The sequence below is a fragment of the Aphanomyces astaci genome, assembly GCF_000520075.1.
Source record: "Aphanomyces astaci strain APO3 unplaced genomic scaffold supercont1.53, whole genome shotgun sequence".
Lineage (NCBI taxonomy): Eukaryota > Oomycota > Saprolegniomycetes > Saprolegniales > Verrucalvaceae > Aphanomyces > Aphanomyces astaci.
The window spans coordinates 167,509-186,143 of NW_009798316.1; the positions used below are offsets into that span (position 1 = coordinate 167,509).

An 18,635-nucleotide genomic window follows, 5' to 3' on the forward strand; every position below is an offset into this window, starting at 1 on the left:
ATGTCCTCGATCATGTCAACAGAAGGAACCATGTGGTCGATTAACTAAACACATATCGATTAACTAACGTTAGGTCCCTGTTTTGTAATTTGGCTTAACTAGTTAACATGTATTATTAACCGTGATAGAATACTAACTGTAAAACACATCATGTATTGACCCTTAACCACCGAATCCCACGGAGACCGTTGCCAGCGGCTACATTCGTCTCAATGCCGTTGATGATGTAGCCGTTGGCTACGGATGGACTTAGGGTGGTACCGAGGGATGGAGGTACCTACCTGCTGTGGCCTCGCCCTTGTTGTGAACGACGACAGTGGGGGCTTTGTTCGGGTCGTAGTCGGACTGCATGAGCAACGACGAGTCCCGAAGGAGGAGGTCGTCTGTGCGTCCGTGGCTCGTGTAACATCGTGGCGGCGGTCCCTGGTTCTCTCGATCTTCGTCTCGTCGCCTGTCGCGGATAAGTGGATGGATTCAGGGTGTCATGACCAACATGTACCTCAATTCGGAGGCAGGGATGTGTTCTTCGACCTTGTGGTCTTCGTCGTACTCGACGTCGTATGTGTCATCGCCATGGTCCACAAGGATCCGTGCAGGGAACCAAAGGCCGTCAATGTCTCGATCTATGTCCATGTCCACGCAGAAGGACACGTCATGACCTCCACGCTTGCCGTCACCTCCCGCCGCCGCGTCTGTGGCACTGTCCTTCATCGCAACAACCGCCTTCAGGACGGTTGAGGATAAATGCAGAGCCAATGGGATGTCGTGATGGTAGAACCTTCCATAATTAATACTTTTTCCGATGTACTGTACTTATCGGTCAGCTTACCAGCCACGCTGCAGCTAAGAAGTAGCTAACGGCATCGCTGTCGCCCCCTTCTCCACTACCTAGAGAGCTCTACCGAAGCGTACAACGTGACTTCCCATGCCCATTCGAAATCCATTTAGTTACAGAAATGGAAAAGTAAATTCATTTATAGAGGTTTTTGTTTCAAATTGGCGCTGCTTTCACAGCCGCCGCACCGCCATCATGATCTCGCTGTTCTGGGGCTTATGGCAGTACCTGTTCTCCAAGGCGGAAGTCCATCTGCTGATCATCGGCTTGGATTATGCCGGCAAGACTGTACGTCCGTCATGCACGTCAGGACCTTAACGCATGGTGCATGTAGACACTCCTGGAACAGCTCAAGACCATGTTTGGCAAAAAGGCAGGCATCCCACTCGACAAGATCCCACCCACCGTCGGCCTCAACAGTACGTATAACGTCACATGCATCATGTCTCATGCAGAGTCGGCAGTCGCCAAGGTCGACATCTCGCGCACGAACGTCATCTTTTGGGACTTGGGGGGACAGGTACGCATGCCCTATTCTCGTCCTTCCTAACGACGATCACAGGAACGATTGCGTGCAATATGGAGCAAATACTATAGCGAAAGCCACGGCGTAGTGTTTGTCGTCGACTCGTCGGATCCTGCCCGCTTCGACGAAGCCCGCGCTGCCCTCGGTATCATGTCGTCCTTTATATGGACGTTCTTGACGTTTCCTCTGTTCTCCAGCGTCCATGCTCGCACACCCAGAGCTGTCGGACGTGCCCCTGCTAGTCCTCGCCAACAAGAGTGACCTGGACACCGCCCAAACATCCGCGGAGCTCACCGCACGGCTGGAGCTCGACCGGCTCGCGGAATCGCATCAGTGGACCCAGCGACCCATCTCTGCCCTCACCACGTACACCATTTCTGAATTCCGACACCATATACCGCATGTCTTATCTCCATCGTAGAAGCGGCATAGCCGACGCCGTCACGTGGTTCGTGTCCGCCGTCAAACAAACCGACCGCTTTCAAGCAAAACAGCAGCAAGCGACCAATTCGCGTGTATAATAAAACAATAGGGACCGCATGTGATTACTCGTTTCCGATATGGAATTTTTACACAATTCCTACAACACCGTATGCAATTATTCGTTTGCGATATGGGAAATTCAGCACAAATCACCCCAAACGTTGCGCCACCACCCACACTTGATAACTCGTTAGTGATAGGCAAGTAGTAAAGTCAGTTCATATAACATGTACACAGTATACATATATCCCCATGTTTGAACATCTCCGTCGTCGCTTTGTTCAACGACCAATAAAGCAGCGATACTACCATAGTTGATTACTCGTTACCGATATGGAGCACACTCACAGTATATATATAGCGTATTTCTACGTCGTTGTCCATGGCGCCAACGTGACTTCGTCGTACACGTTGCCGTTATCGTTTCGGACAAATGCCACATGTAACTTGTCCTTGGAGACTTCGGCGCGAAGGTACCCCCATGCATTTACATGCGCGACGCTCCACTTCCCCAGCGACGGAGAAAAGCCAGATGTTTCCAGCTCGGCACCCGCCGACCCCGCTACGATGTGCACTGTACCGTCGTCCACACACATCCCATTGAATACGGGGCAGCTGCGCTCGTACGAGTGCTGATGGCCCACCTGCAATGGACCCGTGATGTATTACTCGTAACGGATAGGGGAAAATCGTCGTCGCCAGACTTCCCCATACCGTACAATGTATATCGTAGGTTATAGTTTACCAGCACGAGATTCACGCGGAACTGGCGCAACAAGGGCTCGATGGCCGCTCGAAAATGCAACGACACGGTGAAGTCTGCGTCTTCGTTGGCCTGCGTCGTGTACTACATATGGACCCGTTATACGTATATCCATATGGACAGATAGATCTGCACACACCATCATGCGGTGCGCCGTGAGCACGACCCATGGCGTACTCTGTCGATCGACGCTGGCCAAATCTTTTTTTAGCCAATCATATTGCTTCGATCCAGGCTCAAAGTCGTGCTCAGAGGACATTTGAACCACGTGAATTGGGCCAACCGCAAACGAGTACCAAAATAGGGTGTTGCCGTTGGACGGCCCTGGTGTGCTGCCACGTCATATCTGTCAAATACACTTGAAGAATGTATACCAGTGAACCGATGGACTGTCGGGACGCCGCATTCGCCGAGCGAGTCGACGCCGTAGTTGCCCCATATTGGGTGGAAGCCATTGGGGGTGTCGGGGTGCGATGGGTCGCGGCCCGGGTCGCCGCCAATGTAGTCGTATTCGTCTAAACCCCCAATATTTCATGAAATATTTGGTTGAAAATTGAGCTTTTTTTGCACTTACGATTGCCCATGCTCACCATGTACGGCCTGATATTAGTGACATATGGTTCATTCATTAGTGACATTTGGATCATAGTAACCACATAATTACACGCGAGTGGCGACGTCTTGAATGAGGTAAAAGTACTTGTCCCACTGGAGGCCGCGCCCTCGGGCGTAGCTACGACGCAACGGCGATAACGTCATTATACTTGTGTTGTCATAGTGACATGTCACTATCGCGAAACTCTACCTAATGTCGCCAAAGTGAAGCAGGAAGCTGTTGTAGCCGCGGAGGATGTCCTGGGACACATGGAGTGCGGTGGACGCGGCGGCGGGCGAGCTGTCGACGCCCATGTCCCCGTAGGCAATCCATTTGACAGTGGCATCCGGTCTATCCAACCCAGCGATGACGTGATCAGTGTGGGATGATGTAATCATGACGTAATCAATGATATGGTACGCACGCAACATGGGCCGGGGGTCGGCTTTGAAACGAGTACGTGGCACTCCAGCCGTCGATGTCATTGCCAAACTGGTACGAGTACGTGGCGTTCAGGTCTAGCGAGTCCATCACGACAGTGTGCATGTAGCCAGGATGGCGGAACCACTGCTGGCCTACAATCGTTGCTGGCATATGGCACCTAATGCAAGGATATGATAACGTGCATATGATGGAGGTGGAAGGGGTACGTACATGTCAGACGCTGAGTACGTCGAGGACGTGCCAGATCGGACAAACACGTTCGTGGAACCAGAAGGATCGCGGCGGCTGTACTTGACTGACGGAATCGTTCTATTCGACGCGGAATTGTACATGATGACCATTTGATCGATATGGTCGTTGAAGGCAAGATGGCCGTGCTGGGGGGAGTCGATGGACATGCGCATGGGAACGTTTACTTGGCCGAGAAGGACGAAGGATGCGTTGAGAAAGTGGTAGTACGACACCACGTACACGCATCGCAGCATGTGCAGATCTTCAAAGCGCACGGAAGACGAAGATGTAGTCACAATGATGCGTTCAATGTAGTCGTCCTTGTCTACAGTTGGGCCGCACGACAAAGTGAGGTAGTCGGCAGGATGGGAATGGACATTCGTCCACGAAACGACGAGGTCTTGGCCCAAGTCGAGGGATTCCGGAGACGCAAACATCTTAAAGCAGAGGGATGACACATTAGGCTGCCATGGAACTTCACGTCCAAGAATGCCCATTGCCACGAAGGATGCCAGGACGAGGACGAAGCGCATGATTGCCTCGATTGTCTTTGAAGGAATCTTGAATTGTGTATGCAAATACAATTGGCTTAAATTGGTTGCTTTTTACAAATGCTTGGTGTATGATTGGATATATTCTAGGTATTCAACCAATCCAAGGGCAGGGATCAAGAGTGCTGGTCATTGCGAAACCGTCAAAACGTCATGTGAAGAAATGTTCATCTCGTGCAGACTGCACTAGCTCGCGGACCTTGTGCGCCTTGGTGCTGCTTCGTCTAGGTGGCGTTGGGGAGTACGCGCTCCGAACATCCAGTGGATCGATGCTAATGCTACACAACGAGATGTCAATGTAAGGCCAGCAAGTACGTGCAACCTTTTTCGACGCTGCTGGGCCGCTACCATTTCTTCTGCTTTTGTTATTCGCTCCTGCACGTGGTCATACTTATCCTGCATGGGCGCTTCGTGGTCAGTATTCAGCATCGATTGATATACTCTCACAGCAACCTTGTCAAGGCACACTTGCTCCAACGTTCGCCGAAATTCCTGCAAGTCTTTCAGAGGTGGCACGAGCACGTTCACCTTCTTCGTGTCTTCTTCAATCAAATCCTGCTCCATGTCCACACATCCCTACAATGCGCCCCCAATCAGCTTCTTGCCATGGCCCTTCTACACACCTGAATGAACTCGATGTCGTCTAGAAGTTGCTGCTTCTCGTCCAGCAACGCCTCCCGCAACCTCGCTTTCATTGAATCGATTTGGCGAATGCTCACGCATCCCTACGCGAATGAATACGTCAACCTTCCGCCATATTTGTTCGTTCCATCTTATCCATACCAAGTCCTCGAGCATGGCCGGCGCCGACGCCGTGGACGACACGGAGCCCCGCGACGACAGCCCTCGGGACGACGGCGGTCGAGATGATGTGCCCGACCGACGACGACTGCCATCCGCCGTACCGGGTCTCAGAATCACCCCATTCCCGTTAAAAGAACTAAAACTCGCACAGTCCTTCAATCGAGGGGTGAGGTTGCCGCCGTTGTTTTGGACATCCGAGTCGGGTGTCGCCGACAGGACGTAGCCCAATAGCGCTCGATCTTGGGGGGTCGCTAGCTGCCGCTCGTGTAAATTGGACGCCAATAGTTTGAGCTGGTCCAAGAGGAGCATCCGACTCGGGGGTTCTGGTAGCGCCGGGCGGCTTAAGACGGCGTCCTAACCCCACCTTCTCTGTCATGCACACAATATGTAGCGAGGAGGTACCCTGATGCGATCGTTCTCCTTCTGGTAGTCGTCCAGAATGTCCACAAAAGCCTTGAGCTCGGCGTGTAGTGCCTACACAGCTCAGTCGATACCATGACGTGGCACACTTGCACAACCCACCTCGTTGTCGTCGATCAAGTGATGCCCTAGCACTTGATGCAGTTCGTGAATCTCGGCCTGGTTCACGCGTCGACGGAGGTCGTCCCATAGAAGCGGGCGCATGTAAAACACCACGGGCGTGTGCATGTTGACGACAAGTGGCGCTATTTCCAGCGTCAATTGGTTATACTAGTTGACAGTTACACACAGTTACAACGTTATGAACTACTACTACGAGTACTTTGAACACGAGCCCAATAGTGTGCTTTACGAAGAAGACGACGATAGGCCATCGCTGTCCACAACAAGGGGCCGCGTTGCCGCGTCACTTGATGTCGTGTCCAGTTTGCTTTTCTTCCTTGAAATTGTTGCCGACAGTATTGCACCTGCCGGATGCATCACAACCCCCTTGTCTTCGTCGTCGTCATCGTCGCGGTGGTTTCGCATTGGCTTGCAACGCCCGCCAAACAGAGGCTTCATGTACGTGTCGTCGAAGGCGTGCCACATTTGGTACGTAGCAACACGGATGGTGGCGCAAGTTCGCGTACCATCGGTCGTCGATTCGTCCAACGAACTCATGCGACGACCTACCGGCGTGACGTTCTGATCTGGCTCGGGTCTTGAAGGCGTTGCTGATGGTGATGATGACGGTATGTCCAGTGGGTCGTCGTCCGATGCCGTTGGAACGATGACGTTATCGATTGACCGAGAATGCTCCAATAAACCGCACACGTTTAAAAGTGGACCGGTGAGGCCACCCACGACCCACGTGGTGCCAATCACGAGGAACAACGTCGTCGTCACCATGAGTTGCTTGTGGTCGATGATCACGTCATCTTGATGTTGGACGTACGACCAGTCGGTCACCAGCGCGACGGCAACCGCCCCTCGGAGCCCCGTGAGCCACATCACGACCATCATGGGCACTGTCAACGTGTCTTGGTTGCACCGCAAGTAGTTGGTCACGGACAGCAGCGGAAACACATTCAACGCCCGACCAACGAACAAGCTCAGCGTCGTCCACCCAAGAAACGACCAGCTGATCCCGCCTCCTTCGCTGTCACTTGGATGATGGTGATTGGACAAGGGCAACGATGTCACAGTGTTGCTGCACAACACGAGGGCGGTGGCCACTCCCACAAACACATACACGAGCGTTTCGGATACAAACGATGCGGTTTCGAGGGTATGGTGCACCACCAGCTGCGACACGGGCGACATGACGTGGTAGTGGTAGTGACTGGTCAGAATGCCACTAAAGAACAGCGCTACGATGCCCGAGAACGCGCAGCACTCGGCTGCAAAGTACGTTGTCCAGCTCACGCACACGCAGAGGAGGATCTCGTAGGCTGGGTACGCTCGCAGCGCTGGAATGTGCACAAAGATGGCGGACCCCAACAGCGTGACGAGCATCGAGACACAGATGGACCCTACGAGGATGCCGAATGTCTGGCATACCACGAGGGCGAGCACCGGGAATGTCATGCCAGAGGTCGTTAGAGACAGCGCCTTGTACAACGCGATGGCCACGGCGTCGTTGAGCACGCTTTCACCGAACACGACGTTGAACAGCACGGGCGGCACGTTCAGCTTTTGAAACACGGCGAGGGTCGCCACGGGGTCGACAGCGCTCAGGAGCGCGCCAAACAGGAACGCTTCGACCCAGTCGATGGATGGAATCCACCCACAGGAACCTGCGACAAGGTGACAAATGAATGACGACGACGGACACAGGGAGAAAAACGTATGTACTGGCAAAGTATAGCGTGAGTCCGGTGGCGCAGGCGGAGATGAGCGTTCCCCAGATGGCCGTGGCCAACACGGCGCCAAAGTTGCGGAAGAACGTCGTCCGCTCGACGGAAAACCCCGCTTCGTAGATGATGGGCGGCAGCAACACGTCGAAGAAGATGGAGTGGTGCAGCTGAAACGGCGCAGTCGCGTCGGTGTGCAGTGCCGCGAGAACGACCCCCGCGATACCGCCAACCAGCAACGCCAGGCCGCTCTTGGACAAGAGGGTGCATCGATACGAGTCTAGACCAAGGGACACAAGCACGAGAAGGATCAGCAGACCCAACAGCACAAGACTGCTGTCCATGTTTGTTGCTACAAAGTGACGGGAAACCAAATACAAAACTGATCACAAAGTGTGAATGGGATACAATGCTTGCAATCAACCAACATATGGTGTATATCGTATATAATATATATGCAACCATGCTATCTTTCTTTAAGATTTGGCTCTTACATCTGAAGGGTCGTCTTCCGGATATATCCGGTCAGCTCGGTTTCACGTTCTTATTTTTTCGGGAGTTGGTGGTGGACAGAATGCAAGCGGACACGGCACCAGGTACGCTTCTTCGATGCACAAGTATCGACGGGATGAAGAAGGTGGGTGTTCATGATGAAGCCGTGCAGTAGTAAACCAGGGACCGACGCAGCGCGTGAAGCGCCAAAAGTCCAAGCGATTGTCACGGCCCAAGTCGACCTCGCCTATGCCGACGGACGGTGACAGCGGCATTCGGGCAGCCGAAGGCACTGTCGATAGCGACGACGAGTTTCAAGAGTTCTTTGACGCAGGTATAGATTGTACTGTACATATGTCGGTACCTTCATCACGCGCATTCCTAACCTTCCTTGTTGCAGACCACGTTAAAGACATGGAGCGCCGTATGCACTTTCCTCTTCGTTGCTCGAATGGTAGGTTACGGTGCTGATGTTGTGTACATGTATGCGCTAGACTTGGGCAGCGACGACGGGTCATATTTCGACGCGATACACGCAGACGTGGCGGCGGAAAGCAGCGACGACGACGACGACGACAGCGACCTCCTCCTGGTGCATGACATATCGTTGGAATCCCATACTGCGATCGCATCAGCCGTTGTCGGACATGCAGGCTCGACGAATGATGACGTTGTTGAGGCTGTCGTGTCGTCTTTGAATGACGTTATCGAACCATCGTGGGACGAACCGGACGAAAAAGAGATGGCGAGGAAGGTGGACGGCGGCATTTACGAAGAGCTGCAGCTTGACGAGGACGAGCTCATGGCGGCGATGGCCGAGCAGGACCTGACTGAAGAACCCACCCAGGACAACGAAGAAGAAGACAACGAGAGCTTGGTGGATTCCGATAACGATCAGGTCTTTGCAGAGCGCGAAGAAGTGACGGATGCCGACGGACCCAGGGGGGTCCAGGATGGCTCCGCTGCCTCGGGGGGGAATGAAGACGAGTCCAGCGGTGCCGAGTTGGTTCAAGTTGTGGACGCCGACGATGCGTTTGAGCGTGTCGAGAGCCTGGGAGAGAAAGCCAGTGTGTTGGCATTGCAAACCCACGTCGTGGACGATGGAGCTGGGGACGCACCACCACTCATGGACAACGAGGGGCAACCAGAGACAGTCGCTTCTTCTTCAAATGTCCAGCCCTCCTTATCCTTCGCAGTGGACAAAGAGCAACGTGATGAGGAGACTACTCTGCAACGAGATCACGTAGAAAAGCACGACGATTCAGAGCTGGTGGTGGACGTTGTTGTTGACGTCATGCAAGTTGCTGCACAAGTCGCGATTGTCGACGATCATGGGCAAGATCGTGACCAGACGACCCACGAACGAACGACTGCCGCCCAAAACATGGAGACATACGAAATGAGTGATGATGACGTTAACATCCCATGCGACACTGTGCCGCCGCCATCCCAACGCGATACCATCATTCCAACCTTGGACCAAGTCCCAAACTCCACCCTGGACGATCACGTCATCGACGACAGACCCATCACGTTGTCCGTGGATGACGTGGACAAGGACGACGACAAGGTTGATGACGTGATCATGAAGACTCCGTCGGATGACGTATCACCTGATGCGATTGACGACACTGTGTTGCCCACGACGACAATTCAGCAGTTCGTCCCACCAACAGGAGCTGTCGGCCGGGATGATGACGTCATCACGCTGCCCCCTGCCCCCCCCGTGTCCGTCTCTATCAACCGGGCGGACTCTGCGGGTTCCGACGGTCGATGTACCCTCTTGGAGCCATCGACGGATGAGGAGGACGCGTCCGGATTGGCAACTCCGTTCGAACCATCGGCGTCCCCCACCACGGCGGCAAGGAGGCTGTCCACAAATCCATTCGACGACCACCCGCCGGGTACGCTGGCGGACGAGTCGGAGGCAGGTGCTGCTGCCGTCATCACCCTTCCTCCTTCTTTCAGTACCCCCCTCCAAGACAGCAACGGGGACGAAGCAGCTTCGACTTTGTGTACGTTTTGCCTTCTTCATTTCAATTAGTTAACAATGAACTAACTACCAAACCACTCGGTAAACAACTAACTGAACGGATGTGTGGATAGGCGTAACTAGTCCAGTGGACACGCCCCCTCCAGGTACTCACTCCATCTTGAATATACAATCGACTTGCTTTGACGATAAATATATATATATATTTATATTTGTGTTGAATATACAATCGACTTGCTTAGATGATATATATATATATATATATATATATTTGTGTTGAATATACAATTGACTTGCTTTGACGATATATATATATATATTTATATTTGTGTTGTAGTCGTATTCAATCCGTCCGACTGGCACGACGACGACGACGACAGCGACTCGGATGAGGTGACGGTGGCCAATACATACATTCGTGACAAATGAATGTAGGAAGTGGCAGTTCCACCTCCATTAGGTCTGCAGACAAAAGGAAGACGACGTGGAGATGAAGCCGACTGGAGTGATGACGACGAGCTCGAAGTGGACTCGGCGTTGGCCCTAACGATCAGCGCGCCGGACGTCGTCGCTTATGCTGCAGTTGCCCCCTCCTCGAACCCGTTGGCGGACGCACTGAGTGCCGCGATGGCCGAGTCTGTGACATCGTCCTCCGTCCTCCCCGTGCCCCGCCATGATTCCCTGCAGCTCGACCAAATGTCGTTTGGCATTTCGTACCAGAAAACCAAGACCAAACCACCACAGATCATGTCGACAGTGAACAGTGTCGCAGATGACGACATGCTGCTGTCCATACATTCGGCAAGAGACTCGAGAGATGACGACGACGAGTTTGGGGACGTGATGCGGACGGATGACGTCGAGTTGGACAAGCTGACCAACGCCCGACTGGCGAAAGAAGCCGCAAATGAAACGGCGATGCTAGCGCAAGTCCAACTAGCCACACGATTAGAACGGCTGGCGCTGGAACAAGCAGCAACTTCGTCACGAACGACCGAGGATATGGTGGGGATAGACCACCTCACGACAGACAAGACCGTGTTGGCAGAGGTAGACCATGACCAACAATACGAAATACAATAGTATCGTTTTCTGACTATATATATATGTATAAATGTGTCTATATATATATGTATAAATGTGTCTATATATATATATATATATATTAATGTGTCTATATATATATTAATGTGTCTATATATATATAAATGTGTCTATATATATATATATATATAAATGTGTCTATATATGTATATTAATGTCTATATATATATATATATATAAACGTGTCTATTTCGATTTCCAACGATATTGATACAAAAAAATTGGGATTTCCTATCCTCGTTGCATTTTGGCCGTATCGACTTGATGAAACCCCATCTCATTTGGTGGAAATGGTGGATAATATGAATATATATTACACTTTTGTGGAAATGGTGGATAATATGAATATATATATTGTGTACGTAGCTGCACGACATGTACAAGCGTGGGTTGGGCGATCAAGAAGTGGTGGCGTTGGCCAGCAACGAATCAGCCACAACCACCACGTTACCAGTCAACGTCCACATCACCCAAGCCATCGCCGAAGAGGACGAAGCCGACGAAAACACCAAGTCCATTTATCCGGATCAACCAACACCCCCATTACCGTCAGAGGACGAAGCCGCGGCGGCATGGAAGTCGGTCGAGGCATTCCAGCATGAGAAGGCGGCCGCGAGGAAACCCCATGAGCCATTCAGATGGATCCACTTCAAGGAAGCGCATGTCCATTTCCGAGATGCCGACTACGTCCGGCGGCATGAAGATGCGATCGTCGTGGAGGACGCCGACGCGGCGGCTCCGTCCGGGTGCCTCTCGTGCTTTCGGCCGCCCACGCTGAGCTTTCCGTCGGCGTTGGAGCAGCGCGACCTTGTACGTGTTGCAATATATGGCGAAAATATATATTTATATGAAAATATATATATGAAAAACTGACGAACGATATATATATATATATATATATATATATACATGTAGGTGTTTTGCATCGCGATGTGCACGTTTGACCCGGCCGTGTCGGTACACTACCGCACGTTGCAAACCATCTACCAAAAGGTAACGAACGTGCACTATATAAATAAATATATATATATATATATATAATTATATATATATATATATAATTATATAAATATGTATATATATAAATATGTATATATATATAAATATGTATATATATAAATATGTATATATATATATTTATATTAACTACCTACCTACGTAGATGACGAGCACACGTGGCGAATGTCCATTAAGCGGAGGACATTGGGAAGAGATTGGCTTTCAAGGGAACGATCCGTCCACGGACCTCCGCGGTGGCGGCATGCTGAGTCTGCTGCAGATGCTCTACCTCCTAGACACTTACGCCGAACTCGCGGGCCAGCTGTTTGCCCTGTCTCGGCACCACGAGTTCCACTTTCCCCTTTGCTGTGTACTCATAAACTTGAGTGTGCAAACGCTGGGATCGCTGCGCCAAGGCCGCCTTACGACGCTTTGCAACAAGGAAAAAGACGTGCTCGCGGCTATGAACAAGGTACGGCACTAGTAGTAGTAGGAGGATGATTGACGTTAGTTGGGGCTAGTTGTATGCAGTCATGGCGGTGCGGTTGGTCGCGGAATGGAAGGCCAAGCGGGGCGTGGTGGCGTTCCCCATCGTGCTCAAGCAAGTGGTGGATGAAGCGATGGGCATGCCGCTGCGAGCGGTGGCCGAGTCGGAGGCGGCGCTGGCGCTCAGTCGGGGCTGTGACACGGGGGAGATGGGAGACCAAGACTTTACTGACCTTAGCGACAAGTAGAACGATGTGGCAACAAACATCCCACAGATTGAGTAACTAATACTAGTTAGTCCAAGATACGATTAACGTACTGGTAGACTCATATCTTCGTGAATGTATTAATACTATTAATCCTGGTAATAGTACAATACACGTTACGATGTTAAGCACTCCACCTGGGTAATGAAAGTTACATGTATATTACTAGTAAGTTACTTCAAATTAGTAGTGTGTTTGTGGGATGTACGAGTACTACGTAGTAGTAGTACCTATTGTCGTGTGTTAGTTAATCACCGATTGTTGAGAGTACTGTATTAATAGTAGTACTACGTAGTAACAATACCCACCCTTTTGATGTAGTACTACCGGTATTAATACTTATTAATACTAGTCTCGTGAATGGAATACTCTAGAACTATAGCGTTATACTAACGTTAGTAGTGGTTTTGCATGGTATAGTAAGGTTGAATAGTCTCAACAGTAAATACAGTAGTAGTAGTAGGATGTTTGTGGTTTCTAGTAGTATTACTACCGTAGTAGTAGTATTTGCCTTTGTTAATCCTGGATTGGTGATTACTACTAGTAGTACTCGTACTACGTCATGTAGTAACAAGTCGATAGTATGTTAACTACCATTAGTTGATTTTGGCCTTGGAGAAGTCCATTTCAGGGTGCGCCTTCATAAACTTGTTGAGGATGTCCTGCTTGCCCATCTCTTCGCTCGTGGGCAGCCCCATCTGCTTCTGGCGCTGGTCGAACATCATCTTCTCCACCGTCTGCCGCGTCTCGCCGTCCAAGTCGCTCAGCTTCGAGTTCTCCGGCTGCACCTTCTTCGTATCGATCTCGTCGTGTCCTACGATGATGCTCTTCCACCACTCCATCTGGTTCTCCTTCTGCAGGTACAAGCAAATGCGGTTGTTGTCTTCCAAAGTCCAAAAGCTGTCTTCGACCTTGATCTTCTTGTGCAGGGTCCCGTCCACGAGCAACGGCTGGCCCTTGAGCCCGGCCTTCAACGTCGTCGACCGCAAGTCCACAAGCACCTGCTTCGACGTCGTTCCTTGGGGCACGGGGATCGTCACTTGCGCCTCCTGGAGCGTCTGCGTCCACACATAATGCTCCGTCTTGCCGCCATTACCTACCGCTGGGAATGAGACGAAATGCCGAATATGGAGCAAGTAAGTACCTTCAAGGGGAGGAGTGCCATCGTCCTTGTCCTCGTCCTCCGCATTCGCGTCGGTAGACGTAGGTGTCGCAACTACGGGGGATGGGGCTGCTGCGGGAGCTGGGGTTTTCACCGGCACGGGAGGTACAACGTCGTCATCGTCGGTGATTTCTTCGAAGCGGGATTGGGTCTTCCGGGACGCCACCTCTTCCTGCTCCTTCTTCCGCTTGGCTTCCAGACGCTTCTTCTTTTCCTTTTCGTCCTGCACCTTGCGATCATACCGTTCGCGCTCGGCAATCGCCGATTCCTTGCGCAACACAGACAGCACCATTTGCTCAATGGCGTCCTGGGTGGCCCCAGAGAAGAAGTCAGTCTTCCGGCGGAGGAAGCCAAAGACACTCGAGAGCATGGGCTCAATGCCGTTCTGCTGCTGGGCCATCTGCATCAAGAGCCCATCGAACCGTTCGTCGCTCATGTTGTCGCCACGGGAGTGTTGTGGAAATAAAGGCATCGAACAACCGTGGAAAGATTTGCATATTCCTGTAAGTGCGATTCTACGGTTGAAAGGAATTGGGGCCATTTGATTCGCTAAAACATTTATCCTTTTCCACTTTTAGAGCGTTTTGATTCACTATAAAATGAATTTACAAAGAATGGAACGGGATAAAATCGTTTGTATTGGCTAAAATTCATTAAACCCAATTAAGTACGGTTCAACAGGTGTAGCCAATCAGCGCCGACATGTCCAATTGCTGGTGTCAGACGCAAACAAGTCAACTGAGCGGCGGCATCATGCAGCGTTTCCTTCAACTGAGCGCGGAAGAAGCGTCCCTGGCGCTTCGACCGACCCTGGTCAAGGGTCGGTGGAAGAACCCGATGATTTCCCTTCGCCAGCAAGCGACCGTGAAGAAAGTAGCCATCCAAAACGGCACTGTCGGCTCGTGGACACCCGGCCAAGGCGGGTGGTTGGAAGCGTGGGATACGCAAAAGAAACACACGGTGATGCGTCCCCCGAAGGGACATGCGAATGAACGTCGCGAGGAAGACCGCGTCAAGAAGATTCAAGCGGCCATGGCGACCATGCCCAAGAAGATCGAGGAACACAGGGCGGCCCTGATCAAGGCCAAGCCGGTCAAGGGATTGGAAAAGTGGCTCAACGAAACCAGCGCCTATTAGGAAGCATGCCACAACAACAACGAATCAACACATAAACGGGGTACATTTTAAGCAAACCAGCGACTTTTGCGCCACACATTCCGCACTGACACACGTCTCTGGGACATTCATCCATTCCGTCTAGTCTATCTCCATGATGGACTGATGTTATCACTTGGACAGCTCATTCGGACAAATATACAGTGCCTTTCGCCCAAATTTGCCAATTTTGACGGATTACTTACTTATTCAAATCGCCCACAAATCGAGCAAAGCAGTATGATTGGATAAAAAGAATGAAGGGTGATTGAGCAAAGCAGTATGATTGGATAAAAAGAATGAAGGTTGATTGTGATTTGCAAATGAAATTTCGCAGTGAGATTTGTGATCGGTTTTACGAATCGCGCAGAATTGGGAAATTTGTAGCAAATTCATAATATATATAGATATAGATATTAGTAGTACCATTATATACTACGTAGTATATACGGTATATATCGTATACTGTATACCATATATATATATTTACTATTAATAGTATGGTATACATGTACACGTACAGTACAGCATTCACGCTATACAGAGCCCCACACTCTGTCTCTATTATTATTACTACGTAGTAACTACTTGAAACTGTACACTTTCTGAGGCAATCTGTGGATGATCGATCCTATTAATATCGTGACACTACTTGTATCTACCTACCTACCACACGGCAGCCCGCTGCTCCTTTGGCAGGTACATGCCATGGCCTTCGCCCACGTTGAATGCTTTGTAAAACTCTGGCAGGTTCTTCAGGGGCGCGACGGATCGCAGCTGGCCGGGGCTGTGCACGTCCACACTGAGGAGCTTGAGCGCCTGCTCGTCGCGGGCGTGGCTGGCCCAGAACTGCGACCAAGAGAGGAAGAAGCGCTGCTCGGGCGAAAACCCGTCGATCAAACCTGGCTTGGGGTGGTCACCAAAGTACAGCTCCATGGCGCGGAACGCAATCTTGAGCCCGCCAATGTCGGCGATGTTTTCACCCAGCGTCATCTGGCCATTAACAGACTTGCCCAGGATCTCGTACCCGTTGAACTGGTCCACCACGACCTTGGTACGAGCATTGAACGCCTCTACGTCCTCCTACACATAATATACACATAGTACACATCTTACATATACTGGCACTAGTAGTACTACTAGTAGGAGGGAACAACCATCAACACATACTAGTAGGAGTGAATGAACAACGAACGACCAGTATTGCTGTTTAACTGTAAACTGGAGCGACATGGGCAAAGCATCGAATCGACACAACCAAATGTACACAAGAATCGGCAGAAGGATTCAGCCAATCAGATTGCAGGAAATCATCATCGTCGTCAAATTAGTGTGAGACTTCAATTAGTGTGATACCAATCACCACAGGCCACCTTTTGATATACAAACTTCATAACAAACAATCGATCGATAGATTTGGCAAAGAATCAGCCCAAAAGTCAACCAAATTTTGGGTAAAACGACCATAAACACATCTGGTTGGGTTGATTCTCATGTGCGTTATTACTACTAGTACCCGTGTAGTTAATGAATTGACAATACGAAAAAGTACTCGGCAGAAGAAGAATTGAGCCAATCAGATTGTAGAAAACGATTTGATCAACATCTTATTTGTGTAAGACTAACGTTACCGGTACTGTTAAGGATTGGCACAAATCACCACAGCACACAAGAAACAAGCGATCATACGTGGTTAAAACGACAATCCTAGTAATACTAGTAGTAAGCAACAACTAACAACACATAATAACTACTAGTTCCCACCATATACATATATGTAGTCGCATCGGCGTACCGGTGTCCACCACTCGATCATGTTGCCTTGGGCATCAAACAGTCGGCCTTGATCGTCAAAGCCGTGTGTCATCTCGTGGCCGATCACGGCGCCGATCGCGCCAAAGTTCATGGCCACGTCACGGTCCAACTAGTCATCCCACACCCATCAACTACTACATACTAACCACAACGTACGTTGAACGCGGGACTCTGCAAAATGGCCGCGGGAAACACAATCTCGTTGTACATGGGGTGGTAGTACGCGTTCACGACCTGCGGCGGCATCTCCCAGCGCCACGGCTCGGGCGGCTTGTTCGCACGCCCAAACAAGTCGGCAAATCCGAACCGGTGGAGCTCCAGCACCATGTCGGCGTACGTGCCGGCCAACTCGATCGACGACAAGTCGATCCACTGGTCAGGGTACCCCACTTTGGCGCGGAAACTGTCGAGCTTTTCAATCGACTTGAGCTTGGTCGCAGGTGTCATCCAGTCGAGGGCGTCAATCTTCTCGCGCAGCGCGAGCTTGAGGTACCCGACGAGCTCGAGCATGGCCTCCTTGGCGGATGACGTGAAGTACCGGTCGCAGTAGACGGCTCCTAGCAAGTCACCGCAGCTCGTGTTGAGCACCTCCACCACGCGCTTCCATCGCGGCGCGAGTTCCTTGGTCCCCGACAACTTTTGCGAAAACGCAAAATTCGCGTCCACGTACTGGGACGGAAAGTAAGGCAGCAGTTGGTGCAGTACGTGCCACTTGGCATACGTTTTGTACTGCGGCAGCGACTCGGCCGTCAAGTCGGACACGACATGCGAAAAGAACTCGGGCGTCGCTTCGATCACAAACTCGGGGACCGACGCGCCCAGGCCTCGAAACGCCGCGACCCACGGAAAGGCCGACGCACGAAGTTCCACCTCCGTGCGGTTGTTGTACAATGACGCGAGATCGCGCATGGCCGTGCGCGTGCGTGAGACGAGCGCGAGCTTGGTTTCCAGTGCCACCACCGTCTCAGCGACCGCCGCGCCGCTGTCATCGCCGTGAAGGAGGTTCCACGTTCGTGTGATGTGATCGCGGTACGCTTGGAGCAACGGCGCCTTGTCCGCTTCGGTGTAGTAGTCGCGGTCCGGCAGACCAAGGCCGCCTTGCGACACCAACACACGAAGGATGTCCGACTGTTTGAAATCCGGCACCACCGTCAAATCAAACAGACTCCCCACTCCTTTCGATTGCAAGTACGTGACAGCTTCGATGAACGAGTCCACCGAGTCGGCGGCATCGACCCGCGCAAAGAGGGTGTTGAGGGCGACCGTGCCGCTGGCTTCCACAGCCTCTTCGTCCAGTGCGGTGCCCCAAAACTGCGCAATTTGGGCACTGGGCGTTCCAGGTTCCAGTGAACTCTTCTTGTCCGCCAATTCGTCGCACAAAGAGCGCAAGTTGGCAAGCACGGAGTCACGCAGCTGCAAGAAGGTTCCCCACGAAGGGTATTCGTCCGGGATCGGGTTCTTCTCAATCCAATGTCCCCAAGCGAACTCCTTGAAGTCTTCGCGGGGGTCCGCGGTTTGGTTCATCGTGTCCAGGGGAAGGCCCGTGTACAGCGGCGTCGTCGATGGCGGCATAGCGAGTAGAGTCGTGTGCGGATTGATTCGGATCGAAAAATGATGTTCTTGAAGAAGGGGCAGAATAAAAATAATCCGGTATTTATCCGGACGTTGTGGATGAGCTT

At 51.4% G+C, this 18,635-nt stretch overlaps 9 protein-coding genes across 23 annotated transcripts; 3 read left to right on the plus strand and 6 right to left on the minus strand.

The window, feature by feature from the left end:
- Positions 1-81: 81 nt before the first annotated feature.
- Positions 82-734, minus strand: H257_14093 (hypothetical protein). Its single transcript, XM_009841827.1, has 3 exons — positions 500-734; positions 282-451; positions 82-237 (listed from the first exon to the last, which is right to left on the minus strand). Exons 1-3 carry the CDS (start codon positions 709-711, stop codon positions 149-151), a joined length of 471 nt encoding a protein of 156 aa, XP_009840129.1. The 5' UTR covers positions 712-734; the 3' UTR covers positions 82-148.
- A 260-nt stretch (positions 735-994) lies between these two features.
- On the plus strand, positions 995-1,942 carry H257_14094. 2 transcript variants are annotated; one of them, XM_009841829.1, is made up of 6 exons: positions 995-1,123; positions 1,170-1,254; positions 1,300-1,355; positions 1,398-1,506; positions 1,559-1,727; positions 1,786-1,942. In XM_009841829.1, the coding sequence occupies exons 1-6, from the start codon at positions 1,031-1,033 to the stop codon at positions 1,880-1,882; spliced, it is 609 nt and encodes a 202-aa protein (XP_009840131.1). In that variant the 5' UTR covers positions 995-1,030; the 3' UTR covers positions 1,883-1,942. The 2 variants fall into 2 exon arrangements, with proteins under 2 accessions (XP_009840131.1, XP_009840130.1); XM_009841828.1 differs by having other exon boundaries at positions 1,783-1,913.
- A 198-nt stretch (positions 1,943-2,140) lies between these two features.
- Positions 2,141-4,438, minus strand: H257_14095 (hypothetical protein). Of its 4 annotated transcripts, XM_009841830.1 has the most exons (9): positions 3,857-4,438; positions 3,627-3,803; positions 3,413-3,553; positions 3,272-3,340; positions 3,182-3,207; positions 2,982-3,122; positions 2,747-2,931; positions 2,590-2,691; positions 2,141-2,488 (listed from the first exon to the last, which is right to left on the minus strand). In XM_009841830.1, exons 1-9 carry the CDS (start codon positions 4,408-4,410, stop codon positions 2,213-2,215), a joined length of 1,671 nt encoding a protein of 556 aa, XP_009840132.1. In that variant the 5' UTR covers positions 4,411-4,438; the 3' UTR covers positions 2,141-2,212. The 4 variants fall into 4 exon arrangements, with proteins under 4 accessions (XP_009840132.1, XP_009840133.1, XP_009840135.1 ...); XM_009841831.1 differs by having other exon boundaries at positions 2,141-2,691; XM_009841833.1 differs by having other exon boundaries at positions 2,747-3,122.
- Positions 4,439-4,445: 7 nt separating this feature from the next.
- Positions 4,446-5,912, minus strand: H257_14096 (hypothetical protein). 4 transcript variants are annotated; one of them, XM_009841835.1, is made up of 7 exons: positions 5,755-5,912; positions 5,635-5,706; positions 5,212-5,586; positions 5,052-5,153; positions 4,882-5,004; positions 4,751-4,824; positions 4,446-4,706 (listed from the first exon to the last, which is right to left on the minus strand). In XM_009841835.1, the coding sequence occupies exons 1-7, from the start codon at positions 5,878-5,880 to the stop codon at positions 4,580-4,582; spliced, it is 999 nt and encodes a 332-aa protein (XP_009840137.1). In that variant the 5' UTR covers positions 5,881-5,912; the 3' UTR covers positions 4,446-4,579. The 4 variants fall into 4 exon arrangements, with proteins under 4 accessions (XP_009840137.1, XP_009840136.1, XP_009840139.1 ...); XM_009841834.1 differs by having other exon boundaries at positions 4,751-5,004; XM_009841837.1 differs by having other exon boundaries at positions 4,882-5,153.
- H257_14097 (hypothetical protein) lies at positions 5,886-7,867 on the minus strand. Its single transcript, XM_009841838.1, has 2 exons — positions 7,486-7,867; positions 5,886-7,427 (listed from the first exon to the last, which is right to left on the minus strand). The coding sequence occupies exons 1-2, from the start codon at positions 7,826-7,828 to the stop codon at positions 6,001-6,003; spliced, it is 1,770 nt and encodes a 589-aa protein (XP_009840140.1). The 5' UTR covers positions 7,829-7,867; the 3' UTR covers positions 5,886-6,000.
- Positions 7,868-8,037: 170 nt separating this feature from the next.
- Positions 8,038-12,914, plus strand: H257_14098 (hypothetical protein). 6 transcript variants are annotated; one of them, XM_009841839.1, is made up of 11 exons: positions 8,038-8,080; positions 8,149-8,310; positions 8,377-8,400; positions 8,471-9,991; positions 10,083-10,115; positions 10,307-10,362; positions 10,405-11,019; positions 11,440-11,883; positions 11,989-12,066; positions 12,236-12,544; positions 12,594-12,914. In XM_009841839.1, exons 1-11 carry the CDS (start codon positions 8,059-8,061, stop codon positions 12,804-12,806), a joined length of 3,477 nt encoding a protein of 1,158 aa, XP_009840141.1. In that variant the 5' UTR covers positions 8,038-8,058; the 3' UTR covers positions 12,807-12,914. The 6 variants fall into 6 exon arrangements, with proteins under 6 accessions (XP_009840141.1, XP_009840144.1, XP_009840145.1 ...); XM_009841842.1 differs by having other exon boundaries at positions 8,152-8,310; XM_009841843.1 differs by having other exon boundaries at positions 11,440-12,066.
- A 372-nt stretch (positions 12,915-13,286) lies between these two features.
- Positions 13,287-14,447, minus strand: H257_14099 (hypothetical protein). The gene is made up of 2 exons (XM_009841845.1): positions 13,969-14,447; positions 13,287-13,920 (listed from the first exon to the last, which is right to left on the minus strand). The coding sequence occupies exons 1-2, from the start codon at positions 14,420-14,422 to the stop codon at positions 13,421-13,423; spliced, it is 954 nt and encodes a 317-aa protein (XP_009840147.1). The 5' UTR covers positions 14,423-14,447; the 3' UTR covers positions 13,287-13,420.
- A 241-nt stretch (positions 14,448-14,688) lies between these two features.
- Positions 14,689-15,233, plus strand: H257_14100 (hypothetical protein; the record flags this gene model as incomplete). Its single annotated transcript, XM_009841846.1, has 1 exon — positions 14,689-15,233. One exon carries the CDS (start codon positions 14,689-14,691, stop codon positions 15,121-15,123), a length of 435 nt encoding a protein of 144 aa, XP_009840148.1. The 3' UTR covers positions 15,124-15,233.
- A 438-nt stretch (positions 15,234-15,671) lies between these two features.
- On the minus strand, positions 15,672-18,559 carry H257_14101 (hypothetical protein). 3 transcript variants are annotated; one of them, XM_009841847.1, is made up of 3 exons: positions 17,113-18,559; positions 16,937-17,065; positions 15,672-16,224 (listed from the first exon to the last, which is right to left on the minus strand). In XM_009841847.1, exons 1-3 carry the CDS (start codon positions 18,526-18,528, stop codon positions 15,808-15,810), a joined length of 1,962 nt encoding a protein of 653 aa, XP_009840149.1. In that variant the 5' UTR covers positions 18,529-18,559; the 3' UTR covers positions 15,672-15,807. The 3 variants fall into 3 exon arrangements, with proteins under 3 accessions (XP_009840149.1, XP_009840151.1, XP_009840150.1); XM_009841849.1 differs by having other exon boundaries at positions 16,937-18,559; XM_009841848.1 differs by lacking the exon at positions 15,672-16,224 and having other exon boundaries at positions 16,578-17,065.
- Between the last annotated feature and the right edge of the window lie 76 nt (positions 18,560-18,635).